At 55.6% G+C, this 23,155-nt stretch overlaps 1 protein-coding gene across 1 annotated transcript in view; it reads left to right on the forward strand.

Moving 5' to 3' along the window:
• Nucleotides 1-18,054, forward strand: part of CHSY1 (chondroitin sulfate synthase 1) — a 30,946-nt gene extending 12,892 nt beyond the window's left edge. Inside the window, exon 3 of the mRNA XM_079764253.1 lies at nucleotides 14,682-18,054. Within this exon, the coding sequence (XP_079620379.1) occupies nucleotides 14,682-16,274 (1,593 nt within the window). The 3' untranslated portion in view covers nucleotides 16,275-18,054. The remainder of the gene's footprint in view (nucleotides 1-14,681) is intronic.
• Nucleotides 18,055-23,155: the final 5,101 nt, after the last annotated feature.

Genomic DNA, 23,155 nt, shown 5'->3' on the forward strand with positions numbered 1-23,155 from the left:
CTGTGAATGTCGCCACCCGTTCTGAAGCGATGGCAGGAAATGGGTGGTGAGGGCCTCGTTAAAGGTGTTGGCATTAAGTTATCACACGCTTTCCTTTTTTAATACGTTCCTGTCGGTTTCAGGGAGGAAGGGAAGGGGGGAGAGGAAAAACAACAATGAGGAGAGAGAATCGTGGATCGGCCACCTCGGGATCGAGCGCCCTGACCGGGAATCGAACCGTGACCTCCTGGTTCCTAGGTCGATGCTCAACCACTGAGCCACACCTGATGGGCTGTTGCTACATTTTTGCCTTCTTTTTTTTCACTTGAATTCCCTTCTGTTACCTTTTTTTCTAGAACCAAGAAAACATGCCTTCTATACTTGTCCCGATTCCTCAGGCAATAAATAGGTGTCATCTGGGGCCCACAGAAAAGATGGTTTGCGTAGCCCGCACTGATCCCGTCACGATTATCCAGAACACGTGTCCCATCACCTCTCGCTGGTTCCACAGATGTGATTGCCACCGTGTGGGGTGTTCCCCCTCTCCCCGTCCCTCCCGGAACCTAGCTTTTCTCCTCTGGTCATGCTGACCCACACCGTTTACACGCGTCCCTGTTTTGAATTCATACAATGAGTAATGATGTTTTAAAAAGCCAAGAGCATGGGGCTTTGCATGGCTTTTCAGCCTGGGCTGTTTGGATAGCTGTTTGGATCCGTCAGTCTGCAATATCGTTGTTCCTTTCAGGGTAAGCGGTAGGCAGGTTCTGAGTGATCTTGAGACAGAGGTGCAGGATTTTTTTTTTAATTTTAATACTAGAGGCCCGGTGTATGAAAATTCATGCACTGGAGCGGGTGGGTCCCTCAGCCCAGCCTACCCCCTCTCACAGTCCAGGAGCCCTCAGGGGCGGGAGGCGACCCGGAGATCAGGGGAAAGCGTCACCCCCATCACACCTCTGCTGCTGCCACTGCCGGCAGCACAAGCCTCGGCCGGCCCTGGTTACCTGAGCCTCTGGCGGCCCTGGGCGGCTGGGGGGCTGAGGGGACTGGGGGACTCCGGAGGCAGGCGCCCTGGCGGGGCTGAGGGGATTGGGTGCCGCCATTTTTGAGGGCATGGCAGTCAATTAGCATATCCCCTCCTTATTGGCTGTGGGCACCGCCATCTTTGAGGGCATGGCAGTCAATTAGCATATTCCCTCCTTATTGGCTGTGGGCACCGCCATCTTTTGCAACCGCGTGAGGGTCAATTAGCATATTCCCTCTTTATTAGATAGGACATTGGTCAGCAAACCGCGGCTCGCGAGTCACATGCGGCTCTTTGGCCCCTTGAGTGTGGCTCTTCCACAAAATACCATGTGCGGGCGCGCTCGTACAGTGCGATTGAAACTTCGTGGCCCATGCGCAGAAGTCGGTTTTCAGCTCTCAAAAGAAATTTCAATCGTACTGTTGATAATTGGCTCTGTTGACCAATGAGTTTGCCGACCACTGAGATAGGATATTGTTATTGATTTCAGTGAGGAAGGGAGAGAGAGAGAGAGAGAGAAACATCAATGATGAGAGAGAATCATGGATCAGCTGCCTCCTGCCCGCCACCCACTGGGGATCGAACCCACAACCCGGGCATGTGCCCTGACCGGGAATTGAACCGTGACCTCCTGGTTCCTAGGTCGACGCTCAACTCCTGAGCCACGCCGGCCGGGCCTGAGATGCCTGTGTTTGAAGGATGTCTCCGTGGAGACGTTTTCTCTCTCATCGTTCTAGGGAACATGAGTCCACTTTGACTTCGCTCTGTTTTTATTGGCAGATGCACGCCCCTGGCCTGCGATCACGGGACCCACTGTTAGTCAGCGTGGAAAGAATGATGTAGGTTGGGTTGTGTTGAGGCTGATAAACTCCTGATAGCCGTGAGCAGCAGGGGAAATCGCCGGGCCTTTTGTCCAAGAAAAAGAAACACACTCTCTGATGTAAATGGTTCGCTCTTCCCCGGAGTTCATTTCCCAAAGCGCTTGCGTGAAGGGGACGTATTAATGCCCGGACTCGTCCTCCCGCCGGTCTTGTGTCTCCTCATCCCTCTCTCTCTTCCTTCTGGGGATGTGCACGTGTTCAAGCACACGGGAAGTCGTCTCCGTGTAGTTTGTGGTTACGAGAGACACATTGTCAACCCCAGACGGGATTTCGGCGAGCCCCCTCATCTCCGTGTGTACCCGACACGGGCGACACCTCGCCAGATTTAGGGATCCCTGTTGTCATGGATTTTTGTGGGGGGCTTTTTTGTGTGTGTTTTTTGGATTTTTTTAAAAAATATTTTATTGATTTCAGCCCTAACCGGTTTGGCTCAGTGGATAGAGCGTCGGCCTGCGGACTGAAGGGTCCCAGGTTCGATTCCGGTCAGGGGCATGTACCTTGGTTGCGGGCACTTCCCCAAGTGGGGGATATGCAGGAGGCAGCTGATTGATGTTTCTCTCTCATCGATGTTTCTAACTCTCTATCCCTCTCCCTTCCTCTCTGTAAAAAATCAATAAAATATATATATATATAAAAATATATATATTTTATTGATTTCAGAGAGAAAAGGGGAAGGAGAGAGACATAGAAACAGCAGTGATGAAAGAGAATCATCCATCAGCTGCCTCCTGCACGCCCCCCACTGGGAACCGAGCCTGCAACCCGGGCCTGTGCCCTTGACCGGGATTCGAACCCTGACCTCCTGGTTCGTAGGTCAGTGCTCAACCACTGAGCCACACCGGCCGGGCTGTGTCATGGATTTTTGCAGCAAGGAAAGCAGGTGGGGTATTTCGTGCCGTTCTCAGCATGAAATACTCCTGCGTTTCGCCTCCCTCAGTGGAGTAGCTGTAACCTTCACGTGTCTCATTGAGGGTGAGGCTCATACCGCCGCGTGTGTCTTGCCCCGCTGCCGGCTGCCCCCGCCCTCTGCGAATCACCTTCCTGCTTCGATCCTAGGGGACAGGCCTGCCTCTCACATCGATGTTCCTCTCGAGCGCGCCCTCCTTCCCCCTTCACTTCCTTCCACTCCCTCTGAAATCAGTGGAAAAAATAGCCTTTGATTTCTTGTCTTTCTTTCTCGTTGTTGCCGTGCTGTTACATCGCCCATGCGGCGAGACAGACACCAGGAGAGCCAGGGTCCTGAGTTGATCAAGAGCTGAGACCCAGCGTGAGTGCCAGCACCCAGTTAGAAAGCACCATCCTGCCCGGCCGGCCTGGCTCAGCGGTTGAGCATCGACCTAGGACAGGAAGTCACGGTTCGATTCCCGGTCGGGGCACAGGCCCGGGTTGCGGGCTGGATCCCCAGTGTGGGGCGTGCAGGAGGCAGCGGATCCATGATTCTCTCTCATCGTGGATGTTTCTCTCTCTCTCCCTCTCTGCCTCTCTCCCTTCCTCTCTCTGAAATAAATTTTTAAAAAAGAGAGAGTCACTCGAGATGTTGGTTACAGAGCCAATTTCCACGCCCAAACCCAGAGCCAGGCTCTTGGCGGCGGAGTCGGAGGATCCGCGCTGTTTACGGCCGCTCTGCCGAGGTCTTCTGGTTGCTCATGTTCTAAGCCCTTCGTGCTCTGACAGCATTTCCTGTGACCCGGTGCCGTTTTCCCCGGAGGCGGAGGTGATCTCTCGGTCACTCAGCGACATCTTTAGCCCCCTGACCCGTGCCAGGCTTTGGTCCTGGGTCGTGGAGAAGACAGAAGAGTTTTATTTGTGTGTTTTGTTTTAATATCTATTGATGTCAGAGAGGAAGGGCGAGGGAGAGGGAGAGAAACATCAGTGATGAGAGAGAATCATGGATGGGCTGCCTCCTGCACGCCCCCTACAGGGGATCGAGCCCACAACCCGGGCACGTGCCCTGACTGGGAAATCAAACCATGACCTCCTGGTTCCTAGGTTGAGGCTGAACCACTGAGCCACACTGGCCGGGCATCATAACTATATTGGCAGGCTAATGCTTGACATGGTGTCTCCCCCGCCCCCCTCCTCTACGCCGCGTTAAGGGCAGTGGGTTGTGGAGCCCGATAGAAGCCCGTGACCGCAAGCGCCGGTCAGCGGTCAATCCCCAGTAACGGCCGGGGAAGGGGCCCTCGTCGATGCGACCACGCAGACAAATAGCACGCGGCCCGGGGTGGGAGTGACAAACACTTGGAAGCTGGAAGAACGCAAGCGGCATTTTCAATAGCCTTTGTCCCTGCGGTGGGTTTCACAGATGGCTTGTTTCTGTGCCGGGTGATCCATCTTCCTCAGACCTCAGCTTTGGTTTGTCACCATGAACCATAACTTGAGATTTGCTTATCAACAAATTTCAATTAAAAAAAAAAAGAAAAGAAAAAGTAGTGCACCCTGGCTGGTGTGGTTCAGTGGTTAGAGCGCCGGTCCACGCACCGAAGGGTCTTGGGTTCGGTTCCCGGTCAAGGGCACCTACCTGGATGGCAAGTTCCATCCCTGACCTAATCAGGGCATGTGCAGGAGGCAACCAATTGATGTGTCTCTCCCATATCAATGATCCTCCCTCCCTCCCTCCCAGTCTCTCTCTTTAAAAAAAAAGGAAAACATATAATCGGGTGAGGATTAACAACCAGAAGTAGTTACAAAGTGTTTATTAACGACTGTGGCCCCTTTAACACGCACACATTTTTTGGATAACCTTCCCTCCTGGAGGCGGGACTTAATTCCCCTCCGCTAGCCTGTGACTCATTTTTAATGAATGGATTAGGGAATGGAAAAAAATATTAAGCCCTGGCTGGTTCGACTCGGTGGATGGAGCGTCAGCCTGCGGACTAAAGGGTCCCAGGTTCCATTCAGGTCAGGGCACAGGCCTCGGTTGCAGGCTCGATCCCCAGCCGATCAGTGATTCTCTCTCATCATCCATGTTTCTATCTCTCGCTCCATCTCCCTTCCTTTCCAAAATCAATAAAGATATCCTCTGATCTAATAAAGAGTGGATATGCAAATTGACCGTCACACCGTAACACGATGGCTGCGCCCACAGGGGAGGCCAAGTTCCCGTAACGAGCCTTAACGAGCAATCAGCAGGGACCCCGGCAGGGCTTGACAGGGGTGGGGCCGGCTAGGTCTGGGTCTCGAGCGATTTCGAGGCGCACGTGGGTGGGCAGGGACTTGACTCTGGTTCCCGTGGCGCGCCCCAGACTCTGACAGGAGGAAGATTTTCATACACATTTTAGTAATTTTCTTTTATCTCTGACACTTCTATTATAGAGGAAGGGCAAATAGCAATATTAAAATACTTTCTCTAATTAATCCCCCTTTTAATGCGCACAAATTTTGTGCACCGGTTCAATAGTGTATGTATAAAAAAAGAAAGAGCCCTAACTGGTTTGGTTCAGTGGATAGAGTGTCGGCCTGTGGACTGAAGGGTCCCGGGTTCGATTCCGGCCAAGGGCACATGCCTGGGTTGTGGCCTCCATCCCCGGTGTGGGGCGTACAGGAGGCAGCCGATCCATGATTCTCTCTCATCATGGATGTTTCTATGTCTCTTCCTCTCCCTCTCTGACATCAAATTTTAAAAAATAAATAAGAAAAAGACGTTTGAAAGAAAGAAAGAAGGAAAGGAAGAAAGGGAGGAGGGAGAGAGGGAGGGGGAAAAAAAGAAAAGAAAGAGTGCTTGGGACCAGGGATGCTCTAACTGGACGCAGACGTGGGGTTGCTGCGTGGGCCGCGGCCTCGTGCTCGCCGCCCAGCGCCGCGGGGAAGCGGGGTGAGGCCGCGAAGAGGGGCCCCTCTGTGCGTCTGAGTGGGCATTGTGCAGGATGTGAGCTTTAGCTTCTCGACTTCTAGGAAATCGCAGACAGACAGGCCTTTGTGTGCAAAGGGCTGCAGACGGCGCCCATCATAAGGAGCTTATCGTCGGCGCGGGCTCATAACACACCATGTTATTCCTGCGAGAAGCGCGTCACGGTCCCGGGGCAGCGGGCCTGCGCCCGCCAACAAAGGGTCTTTCAGCGTCCGCCCCCCACCCCACCCCACCCCCGCCCCATTCGATCACGTCATCACGGCTGACCCGTGTGGTTCGTTTCTGTTCTCTCTCAGTGAACACTCGCAGGGAGAGAGAGATGTGTACAAGGTCCTTTTCTCTGATGCCTGCCATTTATTTCAACCATTTCTCTCTTTTAAAAAATAAAAATAAAAAAATTTTTATTGGTTTCAGAGAGAGGAAGGGAGAGAGAGGGGGAGAGAGAGAGAAACTTCAATGAGGAGAGAAGATCATGGATCAGCTGCCTCCTGCACGCCCCCTACTGGGGATGGAGCCCACAACCCGGGCATGTGCCCTGACCGGGAATCGAACCCCGACCTCCTGGTTCCTAGGTTGACGCTCAGCCACTGAGCCGCGCCGGCCGGGCTTCCTGCCTTATTGATAGTTGGGTCCAGGCTGATGCGCTAGGCCTGGGCCCCCCGTTTCTGACAGTTTGTACTCGGGGCTGGTGGCTTCCGATTTTTCGAGTTGTGTTACTGCGAAGCCTGGGCAGGTCTCTGCTCGGCTCTCGTGAGGAAACTTGCTGAATCGATCTGCTTGGAGGCTGGGGTTGATCCCCTCTGCCCCCCGCACCCCCCACACACACACACGCCTTTTATGGCTGCTCATACGCCTTAGGCGTCTGGACTGTGAGTGCAGGTCCCAACAGCTTACAGCGGATGAACACATTCCGTGCGTCCTGCCCAGGTGAACGTTAAGGACCCGAGAGCGATTTTTTTCTTTATTTAGAAACTTTTCTTTATTTTTTTCTTTTTCTTTTTATTGATTTCAGAGAGGAAGGGAGAGGGGGAGAGAGAGAAACCTCCATGATGAGAGAGAATCATGGATCGGTTGCCTCCTGCACGCCCCACACTGGGGATCGAGCCCGTATGTGCTACTTGACCGGGAATCGGACCTGAGACCCTTCCGTCCAGGGGCGGAGGCTCTGACCACTGAGCAACACGGGCCAGGGCTGGAGTGACCAATTGTTAAATACAGTTGTTCGCTGGCAACGTCGGGGGCGGAGGGGCGGGCACTTGGGGATGCTAATTCCTCCCGTTCTGGAGTTTTATGTGAGTGTAACTCTTTCCTCCTCTTCCAGCCAAAGACTTTTGTTTGTTTGTTTCTAAAAACGAGGTTCCTTTTGACTGTAAATGTTGCTAATTAAAAAAGGAAAAGAAAAGTTGTCAGGAGTGGACTCGTTCGGAGAAACAGACAAGATTTGTTTACGTGTTTCTCCCCTTTAGGTTTCTTTCTTTGCTTTTGGTTTTGTTTCCTTGTGTCTCTGTCCTTGTTTCTCTTCAGTAAAATGTTCATTTTAGCCCGCCCGGCCGGCGCGGCTCAGCGGTTGAGCGTCGACCTGTGAACCAAGAGGGTCGCTGGTTCGATTCCCGGCCAGGGCACACGCCCGGGTTTCGGGCTCCATCCCCACACGTTTCCTCACGGGTTAGAGTGTGTCTTATCCCTCCCTTTTCTGTCGCCAGGTTCCTGAGGTGGCCGAACTCGGCTCTCTTTCCTGCCTCCCTAGCTTCCATTGTATGCTAGCTTCCCATGGAACATCATTCTTTCAGTGAGGGGCTTTTTAAAGGATATCTTTTTTGGGGGGGCGGGGGGAGTGTTTGTTTTTATAATCTTCCCCCAAGAATATTTTTTCATTGATTTTTTTTTTTTTTTTTTAGGGAGAGTGGGAGGGAGGGGGAATGAGAGCGAGGAAAACATTGATGTGAGAGGGACACATCGATTCGTTGCCTCCCACACGAGCCCCGACCAGGATGGAGCCTGCAACCCCAAGGTCCGTGCCCTTGACCGGAATCAAACCCGTGACCCTTCCGCCCACAGGCCAACGCTCTGTCCACTGCGCTGTCAGGAAACTCTGTAGATCCCATTCGGATGGAGAGCTGCTTTGTTTATAACGAGGGAGCGATGGGGACCAGGCTTCCTCTCACCCGACCGGAGGGCATGCTGGTTTGGGCGGCACATGCTGGTCTCTCTTCCCCTCTGAATCATCCGTGTGGATGGTGGTAATTTAGGGGCCAGGAGGCAACTGCAAATGATCGGTTATAACAAATCGATGTCCTGCCCACGGCCCGGCTGGCAAACAGGAGGAATTAGAGACAGAAATAGTAACAGAATTTTTGTCCAGGAAACCTCTAAGAATAGAATGAGGTCTTGCCATGTTGGTAACTTTAATAAAAATAAAATAAAAAAAATTTAAGGGAGGAAAATCCAAAGTATAAAATATTGAAAGCTTAGGTTCAAGGAGACAGATTTCAGGTTCAAAGCGTCTTACTTCCTACTTCCGAAAGTCCGCGTGAACGGCTAAAGGACCTTCTGGAAATCCCTGACCATCATTCCATGATTGATTGGTCAGCGGTGGAGTAATAGAGTGTTGTCGCCAAAAACCATCACTGTCATTTCTCACCACTTTTTTGGGGGTAATTCTCTTATTTTAAAATAGCTCTAGACTTAGAACAATTCCAAGAATAGCACCGAGAACTCCCAGGTGTCCTTCACCCACATTTCCCGAAGGTGGGCCTTTACCACATCCGCTTCATCGCTTATTCTCTGTACGTGTACGTTCTTTTCCCTGAACCGCTTGAGAAGAAGTTGCAACGTAAGTTGTAGACCCAATGCCCCTGCTTTATTTATTTATATTTATATATATATAATATACATTTTTATTTATTTCAGAGAGGAAGGGAGAGAGAGAAAAGCATCCATGATGAGAGAGAATCCTGGATCGGCTGCCTCCTGCACACCCCTACTGGGGACAGAGCCCAAAACCCGAGCATGTGCCCTGACCGGGAATCGAACCCTGACCTCCCAGTTCCTAGGTTGACGCTCAAACACTGGGCCACACTGGCCGGGCCCAATGCCCCCTTTTGCCCCTAAATACGTCCCTGTGTATCTGTCTCCTAAAAACAGGAACACAGCGTGACAGTCCCAGTCAGGAAATGCGTGCTGACACAGGACCAGTATCTAATCTCCGGGCTCTATTTATATTTCACCTAATGACGTCCTTCATGGCCCAAAACGAAACCCTTAAACATTCGAGCGATCCGGGGTGCAGGCCAGGATCACACGCACTGTTTCGTGAACAAGTCTCTCTCAAGTGTCCTTTAACCTTGACCTTGTCTCGGCCATTCTTGACCTTGACATTGTCAACAGGTACCGGCCAGTTTTGTTGTTTGTTTTTTTTCAGGGGCCCTCAAGTAAAACGGGAAAAAAAAATCCTAAATTGGGGTCAGGGAATGCGGCCGGGAGTCACAAATGCCCTCGGACCACTGGGCCCCCCGCAGGCCCAGGGGCAGCCAACTTGAGATGATGAGAGAGCATCGTGGACCGGCCGCCTCCTGCACGCCCCCCACTGGGGATGGAGCCTCCAACCCGGGCAAGTGCCCTGACGGGGAATCGAACCCTGACCTCCTGGTTCGTAGGTCGATGCTCAACCATGGAGCCAAGGCCGCCTCCCGTTCTCTCTTGGGCTCGGAGTCAGGAAAGGCGGATGGCGACCATCTTCCTCCCCTCCCTCCCTCCCTCCCTCCCTCCCTCCCTCCCTCCCTTTCCTTCTGTCCGTCTGGTGGCTCGAGGAAGGACATGCGGCCCTCGCAGCCCGAACCACAGGGCCGGGGATGCCTGTCTGCACGTCTCCGTCTCCCTGCCGCCGGCACTACCCACCTCGTAATCCCTCCATCCGGTGACTCACAGCCGCAGCCTCAGGGAGGACCCAGCTCCTCGAGCTCCTCCTCCACCGGGAAATGCATCCCATCAGCCCCCGGAGGACCTGAAGGCGGGAGGCCGGGCCGAGGGAGGAAGCAGTATCAGGCCAGGCGCACTGAGGCCCCTCTCTGCCTCCCCAAAGCTCTGAATGAATGCGGGACCAAGAAAAAAACACCGTTCCCAAATGAAGGGTGGAGCACTTCTGTTAGCGAGGGCAAGATTGACGGCTGGCTAGTCCCCTCGGCCGAGGGATTCAAGCCTTTCATTCTAACAGAACCCCTTCCCACAACCACACCTTCAGCCCGGCCGGCGTGGCTCAGTGGCTGAGCATCAACCTAGGAACCAGGAGGTCAGGGTTCGATTCCCGGTCAGGGCACATGCCCGGGTTGTGGGCTTGATCCCCAGTGTGGGGCGTGCAGGAGGCAGCCGATCCATGATTCTCTCACATCATTGTTTCTATCTATCGTCCCTCTCCCCTCCTCTCTCTGAAATCAGTGAAAATCTACTTTACAGTGAATAAATGGTTTTTCTCATGCTCTAAAGCAGTGATGGGCAACCTTTTGAGCTTGGTGTGTCAATCTTCGCCAAAAAAACTGAGCATAACTCGGGTAGTGTGTCACTTTGAGGAAAAAACTAACTCCAAGACTCCAGTCGCAAATGTCTCATCCTCAGGAGCAGCAAATGTTTCATCCTCGGCATGCGGCCGCGTGTCATCAGAAAGGGCTACGTGTGTCAGTGCTGACACGCGTGTCATAGGTTCGCCGTCACGGCTCTAAAGTGTTGGACGGCTGTAGTAGAACCGGGCCCGGCTTACCGCGGATGCTCCACCGGTGCCCGCTGTGCGAACGGAGCCGCTCCTCCTGGGCCCTCGTTCATTCCGGGCGACGCGTCCAGGCGCCCCGGTGACTCACGCGTATCCAGTTGCTGATGCAGCCGGAATGCAGGCTAGAGGCGGCTGGAAGGGACAGGCCCGGCTGTTCGTGGTCACAGAGGGTTCTATTCTGGGCAGTGCCGCGCCTGTTTTTAGTTTCTCGAAACCGCCTTTTACGCCCAAAACCGAAGAAGAACACATGTCCACCGCCAAAGTGTAAGTCATGCCCAGCGCTCTCCACTGCTGGCACTTCAGCTCGAAGCAGATGCGTGTAAGGAACTTAGACAGCCCGGCCGGTGTGGCTCAGTGGTTGAGCGTCGACCTGTGAACCAGGAGGTCACAGTTCCATTCCCCGGCAGGGCACATGCCCGGGTTGTGGGGGGCTCTGTCCCCAGTAGGGGGCGTGCAGGAGGCAGCCAATCAGTGATTCTCTTTCATTGTTGATGTTTCTATCCCTCTCTCCTGAAATCACTAAAAATGTATTTTTTTAAAAACTAGAAGGATGTAAGGGCTTGGGAATATTCTCAGAATACAGTCTGAAAGTTAACAAATCAGTCCAGATGGGAATTTCCCCGAGGGCATTTTTTAAAAAAATGTATAATAGGCGGGTTTTAGCTTGACCCTAACCATAACCCCAGCGCTGGGGTTGCATTTGGGATTAAACTGGTGAGTGAGAGAGCATGGACATTCCTTATTAGTTATCAACAAACTGATGTTTCTCTCTCGTCGATGTTTCTAGCTCTCTCTCCCTCTCCCTTCTTCTCTGTGAAACACCAATAAAATACTTTTTTTTTAAAAAAGGTTTAAAAGTAGTCCTCGTGGTGACGTACAAAGTTTTACGAGATGGCTTTCCAGAATCACATGCTGACGGCGCAGGCTCATAAAAGGCCGTGTCTCAGGCTCCCAAGGGCTCATGCAATCCCCACCCCCACCCCCAATTTCATCCTCAGAGCCACGTCTTTATTAGAAGACAGGGATAGTCTCGCTTTATTGTTTTCTGTTGTTCATCCTCACCCCAGGATATTTTTCCCATTGATTTTTTTTTTTTTTTGAGAGAGAGAGAGAGAGAGTGGAAGGGAGGGAGGGGGAGGGAGAAACATCGATGTGAGAGTGACATTATTGATCGGTCGCCTCCTGTACCCGCCCCGACCGGGGCCGGGGCTCGAACCTGTAACGCGCCCTTGACCAGGAATCCAATGGAACCGTGACCTCCTGGTTCGTAGGTCGACTCTCCTCCTCTTTCTGGCTGCAGCGCTCTAACTAGGAATGGCTTTCCTGCCTCCGGAGGGCACGGGGTTGGGCCGGGGGGGTGGGGTGGGGGGGGTTGCTGGGTTCCTTTGAGTCATTTCCCCTTTAAAAGACGCCCAGGCTGGCATTTGGACCGGCTCAGTGCTGGTTCCGGGCCAGGGCGGGGCGGCTGCCGGCTGCAGCACAGGAAGGGAAGGAAGTGGGTGGAGAGGGAGGCGTGCAATCCCCGCTGCCCCCTCCCTGGAATGGCCCCCCACCTCCACCCCTGCCCCGACCCCCCACTTCCACCCCCCCAGCCCTGCCGAGACTCAGTTTACCACCTGCCTTGCCCACAAAGCCCGGATGCCCGACTACGGGCTCCATCGCCAAGTCGGTGGCTTTTCTCAGGAAGCACAGGCTCCCGAGGGCTCTCCCCGCCCCCGTGTGGGCTCCCGGCGCCGGGAGGGGGGTGTGGTGCCCATGGCACAGGCATCTGCCCGCTCCTTCCCCGGCTCTGACCTTTCTCCGATTGGCTCCGCGGTTCAGAAAGGTGGGGTCATGATTTCTAGTTTTTAATAAATAATATTTTATTTTATTGATTTTAGAGAGAGGAAGTTGACAGAGAGAGAGAGAGAGAGAGATCCATGATGGGAGAGAATCATGGATCGGCTGCCTCCTGCACACCCCCTACTGGGGATCGAGCCCACAACCTGGGCATGTGCCCTGACCAGGTGCGGCTCAGTGGTTGAGCATTGACCTATGAACCAGGAGGTCACGGTTCGATTCCAGTCAGGGCTCATGCCCGGGTTGTGGGCTCGATCCCCAGTAGGGGGTGTGCAGGAGGCAGCCGATCCATGATTCTCCCTCATCATGGATGTTTCTCTCTCTCTCTCTCTCTCCCCCCCCTTCCTCTCTGAAATCAATAAAAATATATTTATAAAAATAAAGATAAGTCTGCATGCATTCATTCTTCATAATGTGGCCACCTTTGCTTATCTGGGGGGGGAGGGGAGCCGGTGATGTCTGGAAAGCGCAAGTGACCACACACACACACACACACACACACACACACACACATTCGTGAAGAGCACAGGTGGGGGTTCAGATACGGTTTCCGGCTGCCCGCAGGCCTCGGCTCACTCTCCGTCCAGCTGCCTCGGGGGCTGACGGTTGTCGTACTTCCCCAAGCGTCACCCTCAGTTATTCTGAAATGGATCCGACTTTTCCTAAAAGGCGTTTAGATTCCAGGATTGGACACGAACCGTTGGAGACGCAGACAGACGGTCTCTTTCTTACCACGGGGGGGGGGGGGGGGGGGGGGGGCAGCGTAATTCCCATAAGAAACGTGACTCTCTGTGAGTGGAGTCTCTGCAGCACAAAGCAGCTTCTCCTTGAACGTGCTGGCTGGCCATGGGCAGCGCCCACAGAAAGCGAATTGGGAGAGACCTCATCGGGGGGGACCTGCGTCCTGCGAGCCGGGGTCAGCCCACTTTATGCCTGTGGGCTTGGCCTGGTTTTTTGTGTTGTTTTGTGTGGGTGGGTTTTTTTTTAACATATTTTTATTCAGAGGGAGAGAGAAACATCCATGATGAGAGAGTCATGGATCGGCTGCCTCCTGCACACCCCACGCTGGGGATGGAGCCCACAACCCGGGCCTGTGCCCTGACCGGGAATCGAACCGGTGACCTCCTGGTTCCTAGGTCGATGCTCAGCCACGGAGCCGAGCCGGCCTTGGGGTGTCACGTTACCGCTGCTGCTTCCTGGGAAAACCTTTCCGTCCTCTCTGCCTGTGGAATTCCACTGGCGCGTCCCAGTGTGCGAGGAAGCCCCGTTTCTGTACACGGTTTATAGTTTTGAATCCCTCTATCTTCCTTGGGCTGCTGTCGAGCAGGCTTACCCCAGGCCTTTGGTATGCTGGGGCTCATCTAGAAAGATTTCGGATTTTTTTTTTTTTTTAAGTAGGCAGGTAGAACCGTCTGGTGGGGCTCAGTGGTTACCGTGTCAGCCTGTGTTCCGATGGGTCACGGGTTCAATTCCCGGTTGAGGGCACGTACCTGGGTTGCAGCTTTGATCCCTGGCCCTGGTCGGGGCGCGTGTGGGAGGCAACCAATCGATGTGTCTCTCTCACATCAGTGTTTCTCTCTCTCTGTCTCTCCACCTCCTCCCTCCCTCTAAAAATCATTGGGGGGAAAAAAGATCCTCAGATGAGGATTAACAAAACAAAACAAACAAACAAAAAGTATGCATGAGCCGAAACCGGTTTGGCTCAGTGGATAGAGCGTCGGCCTGCGGACTGAAGAGTCCTGGGTTCGATTCTGGTCAAGGGCATGTACCTTGGTTGCGGGCACATCCCCAGTAGGAGGTGTGCAGGAGGCAGCTGATCGATGTTTCTCTCTATCCCTCTCCCTTCCTCTCTATAAAAAATCAATAAAATGTATTTTTTTTAAGAGTATGCATGACATGGGGGAAAAGGAGAAATGCAATACTTTAAACAATAAAGAATTTAAATTTTTAAAAAACGTATGCGTACACCCTGACTCTGGCCCTAAACCCTGACCCTAATCTTGACCTTGACCCTGACCCTAATGACCCTGACCCTAATAACCATGACCCTCACCCCTAAACCCTGGCCCTGACCCTAAAACCCTGACCCTGACCCTAACACCCTGACCCTAACCCTAACCTAATCCCATCACCTTAAACCCATCACCCTAAGCCCATCAACCTAATCCCATCACCCTGAACCCTGGCCCTAAACCCTGACCCTAGACCTGACCCTGGCCCTGGCCCTGGCCCTAAAACCCTAAAAAAAAAAAAAAGTATGCGTGACATAGAGAAGTAGGGGGGCGCTCGGTCCCCGCGCACTAAAAACGCCGCCTTTTTTTTTTCTCTTTAACCTCCCCCCCCGGACAGATGCAGCAGCTGTTCTACGAGAACTACGAGCAGAACAAAAAGGGCTACATCCGGGACCTGCACAACAGCAAGATCCACCGCGCCATCACGCTGCACCCCAACAAGAGCCCGCCCTACCAGTACCGCCTGCACAGCTACGTGCTGAGCGGCCGGGTCGCCGCGCTGCGCCACCGCACCATCCAGCTGCACCGCGAGATCGTGCTCATGGGCCGCTACGGCGGCGGCGAGACGCACAAGGACGACCTGCAGCTGGGCGCGCCCCCGTCCTTCACCCGCTTCCAGCCCCGGCGGCGCGAGGAGATCCTGGAGTGGGAGTTCCTGACGGGCCGGCACCTGTACTCGGCCGCCGACGGCCAGCCGCCCCGGCGGGGGATGGACTCGGCGCAGCGGGAGGCCCTGGACGACATCGTCATGCAGGTCATGGAGATGATCAACGCCAACGCCAAGGCCCGGGGCCGCGTCATCGACTTCAAGGAGATCCAGTACGGCTACCGGCGCGTCAACCCCACGTACGGCGCCGAGTACATCCTGGACCTGCTGCTGCTCTACAAGCGGCACAAGGGCAAGAAGGTGACGGTGCCGGTGCGGAGGCACGCCTACCTGCAGCAGAGCTTCAGCAGGATCCAGTTCGCCGAGCACGAGGAGCTGGACGCCGAGGCGCTGGCGGACAAGATGAACCAGGAGTCGGGCTCGCTGTCCTTCCTGTCCAACTCGCTCAAGAGGCTGGTCCCGTTCCAGCTGCCCGGCGCCCGCAGCGAGCGCCGGGAGCCCAAGGAGACCAAGATCAACATCCTGATCCCGCTGTCCGGCCGCTTCGACATGTTCGTCCGGTTCATGGGCAACTTCGAGAAGACGTGCCTGGCGCCCGGCCAGAACGTCAAGCTGGTGGTGCTGCTCTTCAACTCGGACTCGAACCCGGACAAGGCCAAGCAGGTGGAGCTGATGCGGGACTACCGCCTGCGGTACCCCAAGGCGGACATGCAGATCCTGCCCGTGTCCGGAGAGTTCTCGCGGGCGCTGGCCCTCGAGGTGGGCTCCTCGCAGTTCCGCAACGACTCGCTGCTCTTCTTCTGCGACGTGGACCTCGTGTTCACGGCGGACTTCCTGCAGCGGTGCCGGGCCAACACGGCGCCGGGCCGGCAGGTCTACTTCCCCATCATCTTCAGCCAGTACGACCCGAAGATCGTGTACGGCGGCAAAGCCCCCGGCGACGGCCACTTCGCCCTCACGCGCAAGACGGGCTTCTGGAGGAACTACGGGTTCGGCGTCACCTGCATCTACAAGGGCGACCTGGTCCGCGTCGGCGGCTTCGACGTGTCCATCCAGGGCTGGGGCCTGGAGGACGTGGACCTCTTCAACAAGGTGGTGCAGGCCGGCCTCCGGCCGTTCCGCAGCCAGGAGGTCGGGGTGGTCCACGTGCATCACCCCGTGTTCTGCGACCCCAACCTGGACCCCAAGCAGTACAAGATGTGCCTGGGCTCCAAGGCGTCCACCTACGGGTCCACGCAGCAGCTGGCCGAGATGTGGCTGGAGAAGAACGAGCCGGGGTACAGTAAGAGCGGCCAGACCAACGGCTCGGCCAGGACAGCCTGACGTCCGGCCCCGCCCCCTTCCCCCCGGGCAGGGCCAAGACCTTTTTTAATTCTCTAATTTATTTTTCCAGAAATTGTTTTTGTTTTTGTTTTTTTTTTTTGGTACCAACCCCGTTTTTGCACGTCTCTTGCATCAGGATCTATGTTCCACGTGACCTTTCTGACCTATACCCGGGACTCCTTGTTGAAGATGGAGCTTCCCCCCTCCCCCCCCCCCCCCCAGAACAAACATGGGATGTTTCTGCCTTCAGACACGTTTTTCTCCTTGCCGGACACGCTGTATAGCGGAACCCGCTGTTCTTCACGACTTGAAATGTCCCCGATGATGAATGAATGAAACATTCTTGTTGTTGTTCTATTGTTTCTCTACCCCCCCCCCCCCAGGCCCCTTCGCGACAAAGTATTATTGTCACAAAAACGCGGTTTTGTTCACTGTTTTTGTTGTAACTGTCCCCACCGCACAGCATCTACCTGTCTGTCTCTGCCGCGTTGGGTTCCGGTCGATCGCGGGATAAGGAAACGCGGCGATCGTCATCTGTGTCGTCCTGGTCCCCAGAAGAGCCGTCCCCCGCGCCCTCCTGCTCCCCGCGGTCACGTGGGGTTTCTCAGCAGAGGGAGCGAGGGAGACGCCGTGAGAGAGCAGGGCTGTTCTTGCCATCCGTGTGGCCTCCGTGGATCTGGCGTTAAAACCCAAGAAGGATCTGGCATTTCCTCTCTCCCTGGCCCTTCTCAAAGAATAAATTTTTTTTTTTCTTTTAATCCTTAACCTGAGGATGTTTTTCCATTGATTTTTTTTAGGGGGAGTGGAGGAGAGAGAGAAAGACAGAGAGAAATGTTGATGTGAGAGAGACACATTGGTCGGTTGCCTCCTGCATGTACAGCCTGCCACCAAGGCACACGCCCTTGACCGGAATCGAACCCGGGACCCTTTGGTCCGCAGGCCGCCGGACGCTGGATCCACTGAGCCACACCAGCCAGGTCCAAACTATCCGTCTTGAGGATGGCAAAGAAGGACGGCGGCACATCGCATGTACGCCCGCGAAAACGGAAACAGAACCTCCCGATGAAAGGGGGGGGGTGTGTGTGGGGGGGTGAAATTGTAGTTGCTTTTGTTCCCTCCATCTCCTGTCTGTGTCCCTTCGGTGGGGACGGCTGTTTCACTCTTTAATCCCCGTCTTTTCCCTTTCGTCTCCGAAGCACCTTTAATTTATTTGATGCTCGTTGTGAAGCGCGCTGCCGATGCTTCATTTCCTGCCGGGCGACCCAGTGTTGATGCGGATCTGGACGTGTTCAGTGGGTGTTATTTGCAGTAAACCGAACTCCAAAGATTTTCCTCCCGAAAATGCGCTCCCTTCCCCCTTCTTCCTACATTCCTTACCGTTTTTTGGGATTTTTTTTTTTTTTTTTTTTTTTACTAAACTATCAAGTGTTCTTTGACAACTTTGGTGCTCACGCGTTTTTAGGAACAAAAGCGAAACGAACCCGTCACCAGGCCAGAGTGCTCCGTGTCCGTCTGGCGGCCCACACGTGCCTTAAGCAAACGGCGTCCCTCATTCCGATGCGCAGCAGCGACGGACACGCCGCGTGCACGCTCGTCCTCGGAGGTCTGCTGATCTGTAAATAGCCAGTTGCTCCTTCGGCGAAATAAACCCGTCGACAGTATTTTTTCTGTCAGACTCTGCAGAGCCGTTGTGTCTCGTCGAGCCTCTGTTCTCGCCCAAGCGGTGTGACATCAGGGGGGTAAAAACGGAAGCCGCGAATTCATAGCGTTTCTCGGTTGATTTGAGGGCGATATATATGTGGACTGCAGTGTGGGAGGGAAATGAAACGAACCTTTTTTAAAAATATATATTTAAATATATATATAAATATTTTTTTCATTGCCCTAGCTGGTTTGGCCCAGTGGATAGAGCATCGGCCTGCAAACTGAAGGGTCCTGGGTTCAGTTCTGGCCAAGGGCGCGTGCCCGGGTAGCAGGCTTGATCCCCAGTAGGAGGTGTGCAGGAGGCAGCTGATCCGTGATTCTCTCTCTTCATGGATGTTTCTATCTCTTCCTTCTTCACTGAAATCAATTAAAAATAGATATGTGTATATATATACTTTTAAAATATATTTTTATCGATTTCAGAGGAGGGAAAAGGGAGAGAGCAACATCAGTCGTGAGAGTCATGGATCAGCTGCCTCCTGCACGCCCCACACTAGGGATCGAGCCCGCAACCCGGGCCTGTGCCCTGACCGGGAATGGAACCGTGACCTCCTGGTTCCTAGGTCAATGCTCAGCCACTGAGCCACGCCGGCCAGGCTCCCCTGTGCCTGCTTGTCAGTCCTCCACCCCTCGGCTGGGGCCCGCCCTGGGGATTAGGCGGTGTGGCTGCGTCTGAGTTGCTGTAATCTGGCTGCAAAGGCGCTTAGGTGAGGCAGGGGCTGAGGGCCCGAGGGGGATCTGCCTGCTGCCTTGACCCCACAGGCTGCCCCGGCCTCCACGCCCGCCCCCCCCCCCCCCTGCCCTCTCCGCGTCCCCAGAAGGTGTCCCTGCTGGCCCGCTCGGAGGAAAGGGCCCCGGACACCGAGCCTGCGCAGTCTAACTTGCCGTAGACACAAACGAGCATGCAGGCTGCCGTGCGGCGGTTCAGATGACAGCGACTCCTGTGTGACTTCCAGTAAAAGGAAAAGGGCTGCCTGGCCCGTGTGGCTGCATGGATAGCGCATCGGCCTGCGGGCTAAAGGGTCCCGAGTTTGATTCCCGGTCGAGGGCACGTTACCTGGGTTGCAGGCTCAATCCCCGGCCCTGGTCGGGATGCGTGCGGGAGGCAACCCATCGATGAGTCTCTCTCACATCGATGTTTCACTCTTGTCTTTCCTCCTCCCTTCCACTCTCTCTGAAAATCAGTGGGAAAGTATCCTCGGGTGAGGAGGAGCAAAAAATAAGAACTACGAAGGGGAGTCTTGGTTGCATCATCCGGTGAAAACGCAGTCCCAGGAGCCCCGCTCGGTCGACGCTGCAAACGCTGAGTCATGACAGTGAAGACGGGCCGACGGCCGTCTCGGTGACTCAGGGCCTGAGGAGCGGCCAGTTCCCGGCACACGGCCTCCGCTCCCCGGCCGCAGACACCGGTCTCCGGAGACCAGAGGTCAGGGCCAGGAACGGAAGTGGCCGGCTCCAGATAAGAGCGGCTCTTTCCAGCGCAGCCGGCCTGGCTCAGTGACTGAGTGTTGACCTAGGAACCAGGAGGTCACCATTCGATTCCCGGTCAGGGCACACGCCCGGGTTGTGGGCTCCATCCCCAGTAGGGGGCGTGCAGGAGGCAGCCGATCCATGCTTCTCTCTCATCATGGATGTTTCTCTTCCTCTCTGAAATCAATAAAAACATATTTTTTAAAAAAGAATTCACTGAAGTGGGTATCCCGGGGACAGGATGGGCAGGATGAGGGAGACTGGTTCTCTGTACTGTTAGGTGTTGCCCTGTATCTGTATCCCATGGGGTCCACCAAGCTGTGGCTCTGTAGACGGTGAGAGTTTGGGGTGAGGGGCAGTGGGTAAAAGCACGAAGACCTGTCCACAGGTGTTCGTTTTGTCCCTGTGGGCGGAGCCAGTGACAGGCTGGCCCGGCTAGGCCTAGCTCACGACCATCCCTTGTGCACAGCTCTTCCCAACTCCCAAGTCCACGCCCATCCCACGGGCTGCCTGAAGTCAGTGAGGTGGGAGTATTGACACCACAGGAAGTGGCAGCTGCTTCACATTGGCCTTTTCTCTTTTAGTTTATTTTTTAAATGTATTTGTATCGATTTCAGAGAGGAAAGGAGAGGGAGAGAGAGAAACATCAATGAGAGAACCATGGATCGGCTGCCTCCTACAGGCCCCACACTGGGGATCGAGCCCCCAAGCCAGGAATCGAACTGGGACCTCCTGGTTCATAGGTATATGCTCGCCCCTGAGCCACACCGGCCAGGCAGGGTCTGCCTCCTCCTCATTCTGGGGAGAAGTTCCTCTCTGGACCTGGCCTTGCTGCCCGGGGGCCGGGGAAGTGGCCGGGTGGCCGCCTCGGGCTGGCTCCCTGCCAGGACTGTCCCCTTGACCCGATGGGCGTCCATCTGGGCCAGAGGGTCGGAGCGGAGCCTCAGTTCCCGCAGAGGGTTTCTGGTCCCTCCCCCGGGGCTGCCGGCCGGGACCGCGCGGATGCTTTTGTCCCTGTGGTCGCCGGGAGCTTGGACGCGGTCCCTGGCCAGGCCCCGAGCCACCAGCTGGTTTCCTTCCACGGAAGGCGCTGTCTGGCTGCTGGCGGGCCTGTGGCAAGGACCGCGGGTAGCCTGCCTCCGGAGGGCCAGCTGCGGGGAGCTGAGCGGCTTCCTTTTCCTCTCAGAGGGGACTCTGCTGGACGGCAGCGGGTCGGCTCGGGGCTTCCCTGGGGATCCCTCCCTCGTCCCCTTGCTCCTCTCTCTCCCTCCTCTTTTATATCTTTATTGATGTCAGAGAGGAAGGGAGAGAGAGAGAAACATCCATGATGAGAGAGAATCTGGGGATGGAGCCTGCACCCCGGGCCTGTACCCTGACCGGGAATCGAACCGGGACCTCCTGGTTCCTAGGTGGACGCTCAACCGCTGAGCCACGCGGGCCACGCTGATCTGATCTTTTCATCGCCAGCATTAAAATGCAGCCAGCCAGCTCACCCTGGGCTGTCTGTGCAAGGCCCCCGCCCCCGCCTTCCCCGTGTACCACCCGCCGTGAATGGTGCCCCCCGGGGCCGTTCACATGCATGTAAAAGGCGCTTCAGGAGGCCCCACGCCTCCTGGCTGTCTGGCACGTCCATGTGCGTGATGACAGTTCTCCGGAGACTCCCGGGCAGTGGGCGGGGGTCGGGGGGGAGCACCCCCAGGTGTGTGAAAGGCGTTCCGATGTCAGAGGCGGTGCCCTCACAGGTGGGTGCCAGCCTACGGAGCCCCGGGCAGGGTGTTCTGTGCAGGCTTGTGGGGTGGTAGGGGCACCCCCTCACCCAGACCTCTCCGTTCCCAGCAGCAGAGTAGAGAGGGGACACGGGGCCCAGCGGGCATGGCTCAGTGGGTGACCTTTGAACCAAGAGGTCAGGGTTTCGATTCCGGTCAAGGGCACAGGCCCGGGTTGCCGCTCCATCCCCAGCGGGGGGCGTGCAGGAAGCGGCCGATCCATGATTCTCATCATGGATGTTTCTGACCCTCCCCCTCCCTTCCTCTCTGAAAGCAATAAAAATATTTAAGAAAAGAAAAGGAAAAGGACACATGTACGGTAGGGAGCATTTAGTTGGCTCCAGCTGTATGCGCATCGTCCTCGGTCTCCACCCGGCTCTGCAAGGCAGAGGGTCTGTGTCTATTTCACATTCCCTGTCGGGGCTTCGGTCACCTGAGCAGCCGAATCGGCCCCTCCTCTCCCCTCCCCACCCCACACCCCCAGGCAGTGCCTCTGAAGGGAAGCTCCCGCCACACAGGCAGCCTGGGCCTGGCGCCTCCACAGGTGAGGTCACGCTTTGGGGGTTCCCGGGTTTGCTCCCCTTGTGGGGGCAGAGACTTGGCAGCCTGGAAACCTGGGCCCCAGCGAGGCAGGAGGGGGCTGGCCCCGGCCCGTCCTTGGCTTCACGGCCCCCGGCCAGAGCAGGCCATGGGGGGTCCCTCCGCCTCCCTCAGCGTTGGGGGGCCGGTCTCAGCCCACCTCGGGAGCTTGGCAGGGTTCGCTCCTGTCTAACCTTCACTGTGTCTGTGGGCATTCACCCCACAGCCGTCAGAGCACTGGCCACAGCGGGGCTAACTGCTGCTGCTGTTGTGCTAGTTTTCTTCCTATGCTAGTACCCACAATGCCTAGAAGGCAGGAGTATGGGATGGATGGATGGATGGATGGATGGATGGATGGATGGAGGATGGATGGATGGGTGGATGGAAAGATGAGTTGGTCGATGGATGGGTGGATGGACGGAGGAGTGAATGGATGGGTAGATGAGTGGGTGGATGGATGGATGGAAAGATGAGTGGGTCGATGGATGGATGGATGGATGGATGGATGGATGGATGGATGGATGGATGGATGGAAAGATGAGTGGGTCGATGGATGGATGGATGGATGGATGGATGGGTGGATGGATGGGTGGGGGGGTGAGCAGATGAGGAAGCTGAAGGCAGAGAGGGACAGCTGCCCAGTCTGCTGCCACAGAAGCCGGCAGCACCCAGTCTTGCGCACCCTGAGTGTCTGTCTGCCTCGTGTCCCTGTTGGTCTCTCCCCCCACAGGTGGGCACATGCCTGGCCTCTGGCCCCAGCAGCAGGCCGAGGCCCTGGGCACCCTGGCAGGATCTCCCCGGGCGGGCGCAGGCAGCCCAGGTCTGAGCAGGCAGCCCCTCCCCGTGCCCACCCAGCCCCCCCACCCCCCACCCCGCTGGAGCCTGCCGTGGCCCACACGGGCGGCCCCTCCCACCCCACAGCCTGAGTGTGAGAGAGTTGGAACATATGGCCGGAGGCCCTGACAGATGGGGGGCAGCGTAGGCGCCCTGCAGCTGTGGCCAGGCCAGACTCAGGCCCTGGGCTGCTGGCGTCCCGCCAAGCTCAGGAAGCCAATGCCAGAACACGGGGCTGGGGCAGAGGAGGGTCAGGGGTCAGGAAGGGAAAGGTCTGTGAGCACAAGGATTATGATTTTTAAATTGATTTTTAGAGAGAGAGGCAGGTGTAGCCTGGCCCATGTGGCCCAGTGGATAGAGCGTCGGCCTTTGGCTGGAAGATCCCAGGTTCGATTCCCGGTCAAGGGCACATGCCCGGATTGTGGGTTGATCCCCAGGAGGGGGCGTGCAGGAGGCACCCGATCCATGATTCTCTCTCATCACTGATGTTTCTCTCTCCCTCTCCTTTCTGAAATGGAAAAAAAAAAA

Source organism: Cnephaeus nilssonii, assembly GCF_951640355.1.
Source record: "Cnephaeus nilssonii genome assembly, chromosome: 24".
In the NCBI taxonomy this organism is placed as follows: Eukaryota; Metazoa; Chordata; class Mammalia; order Chiroptera; family Vespertilionidae; genus Cnephaeus; species Cnephaeus nilssonii.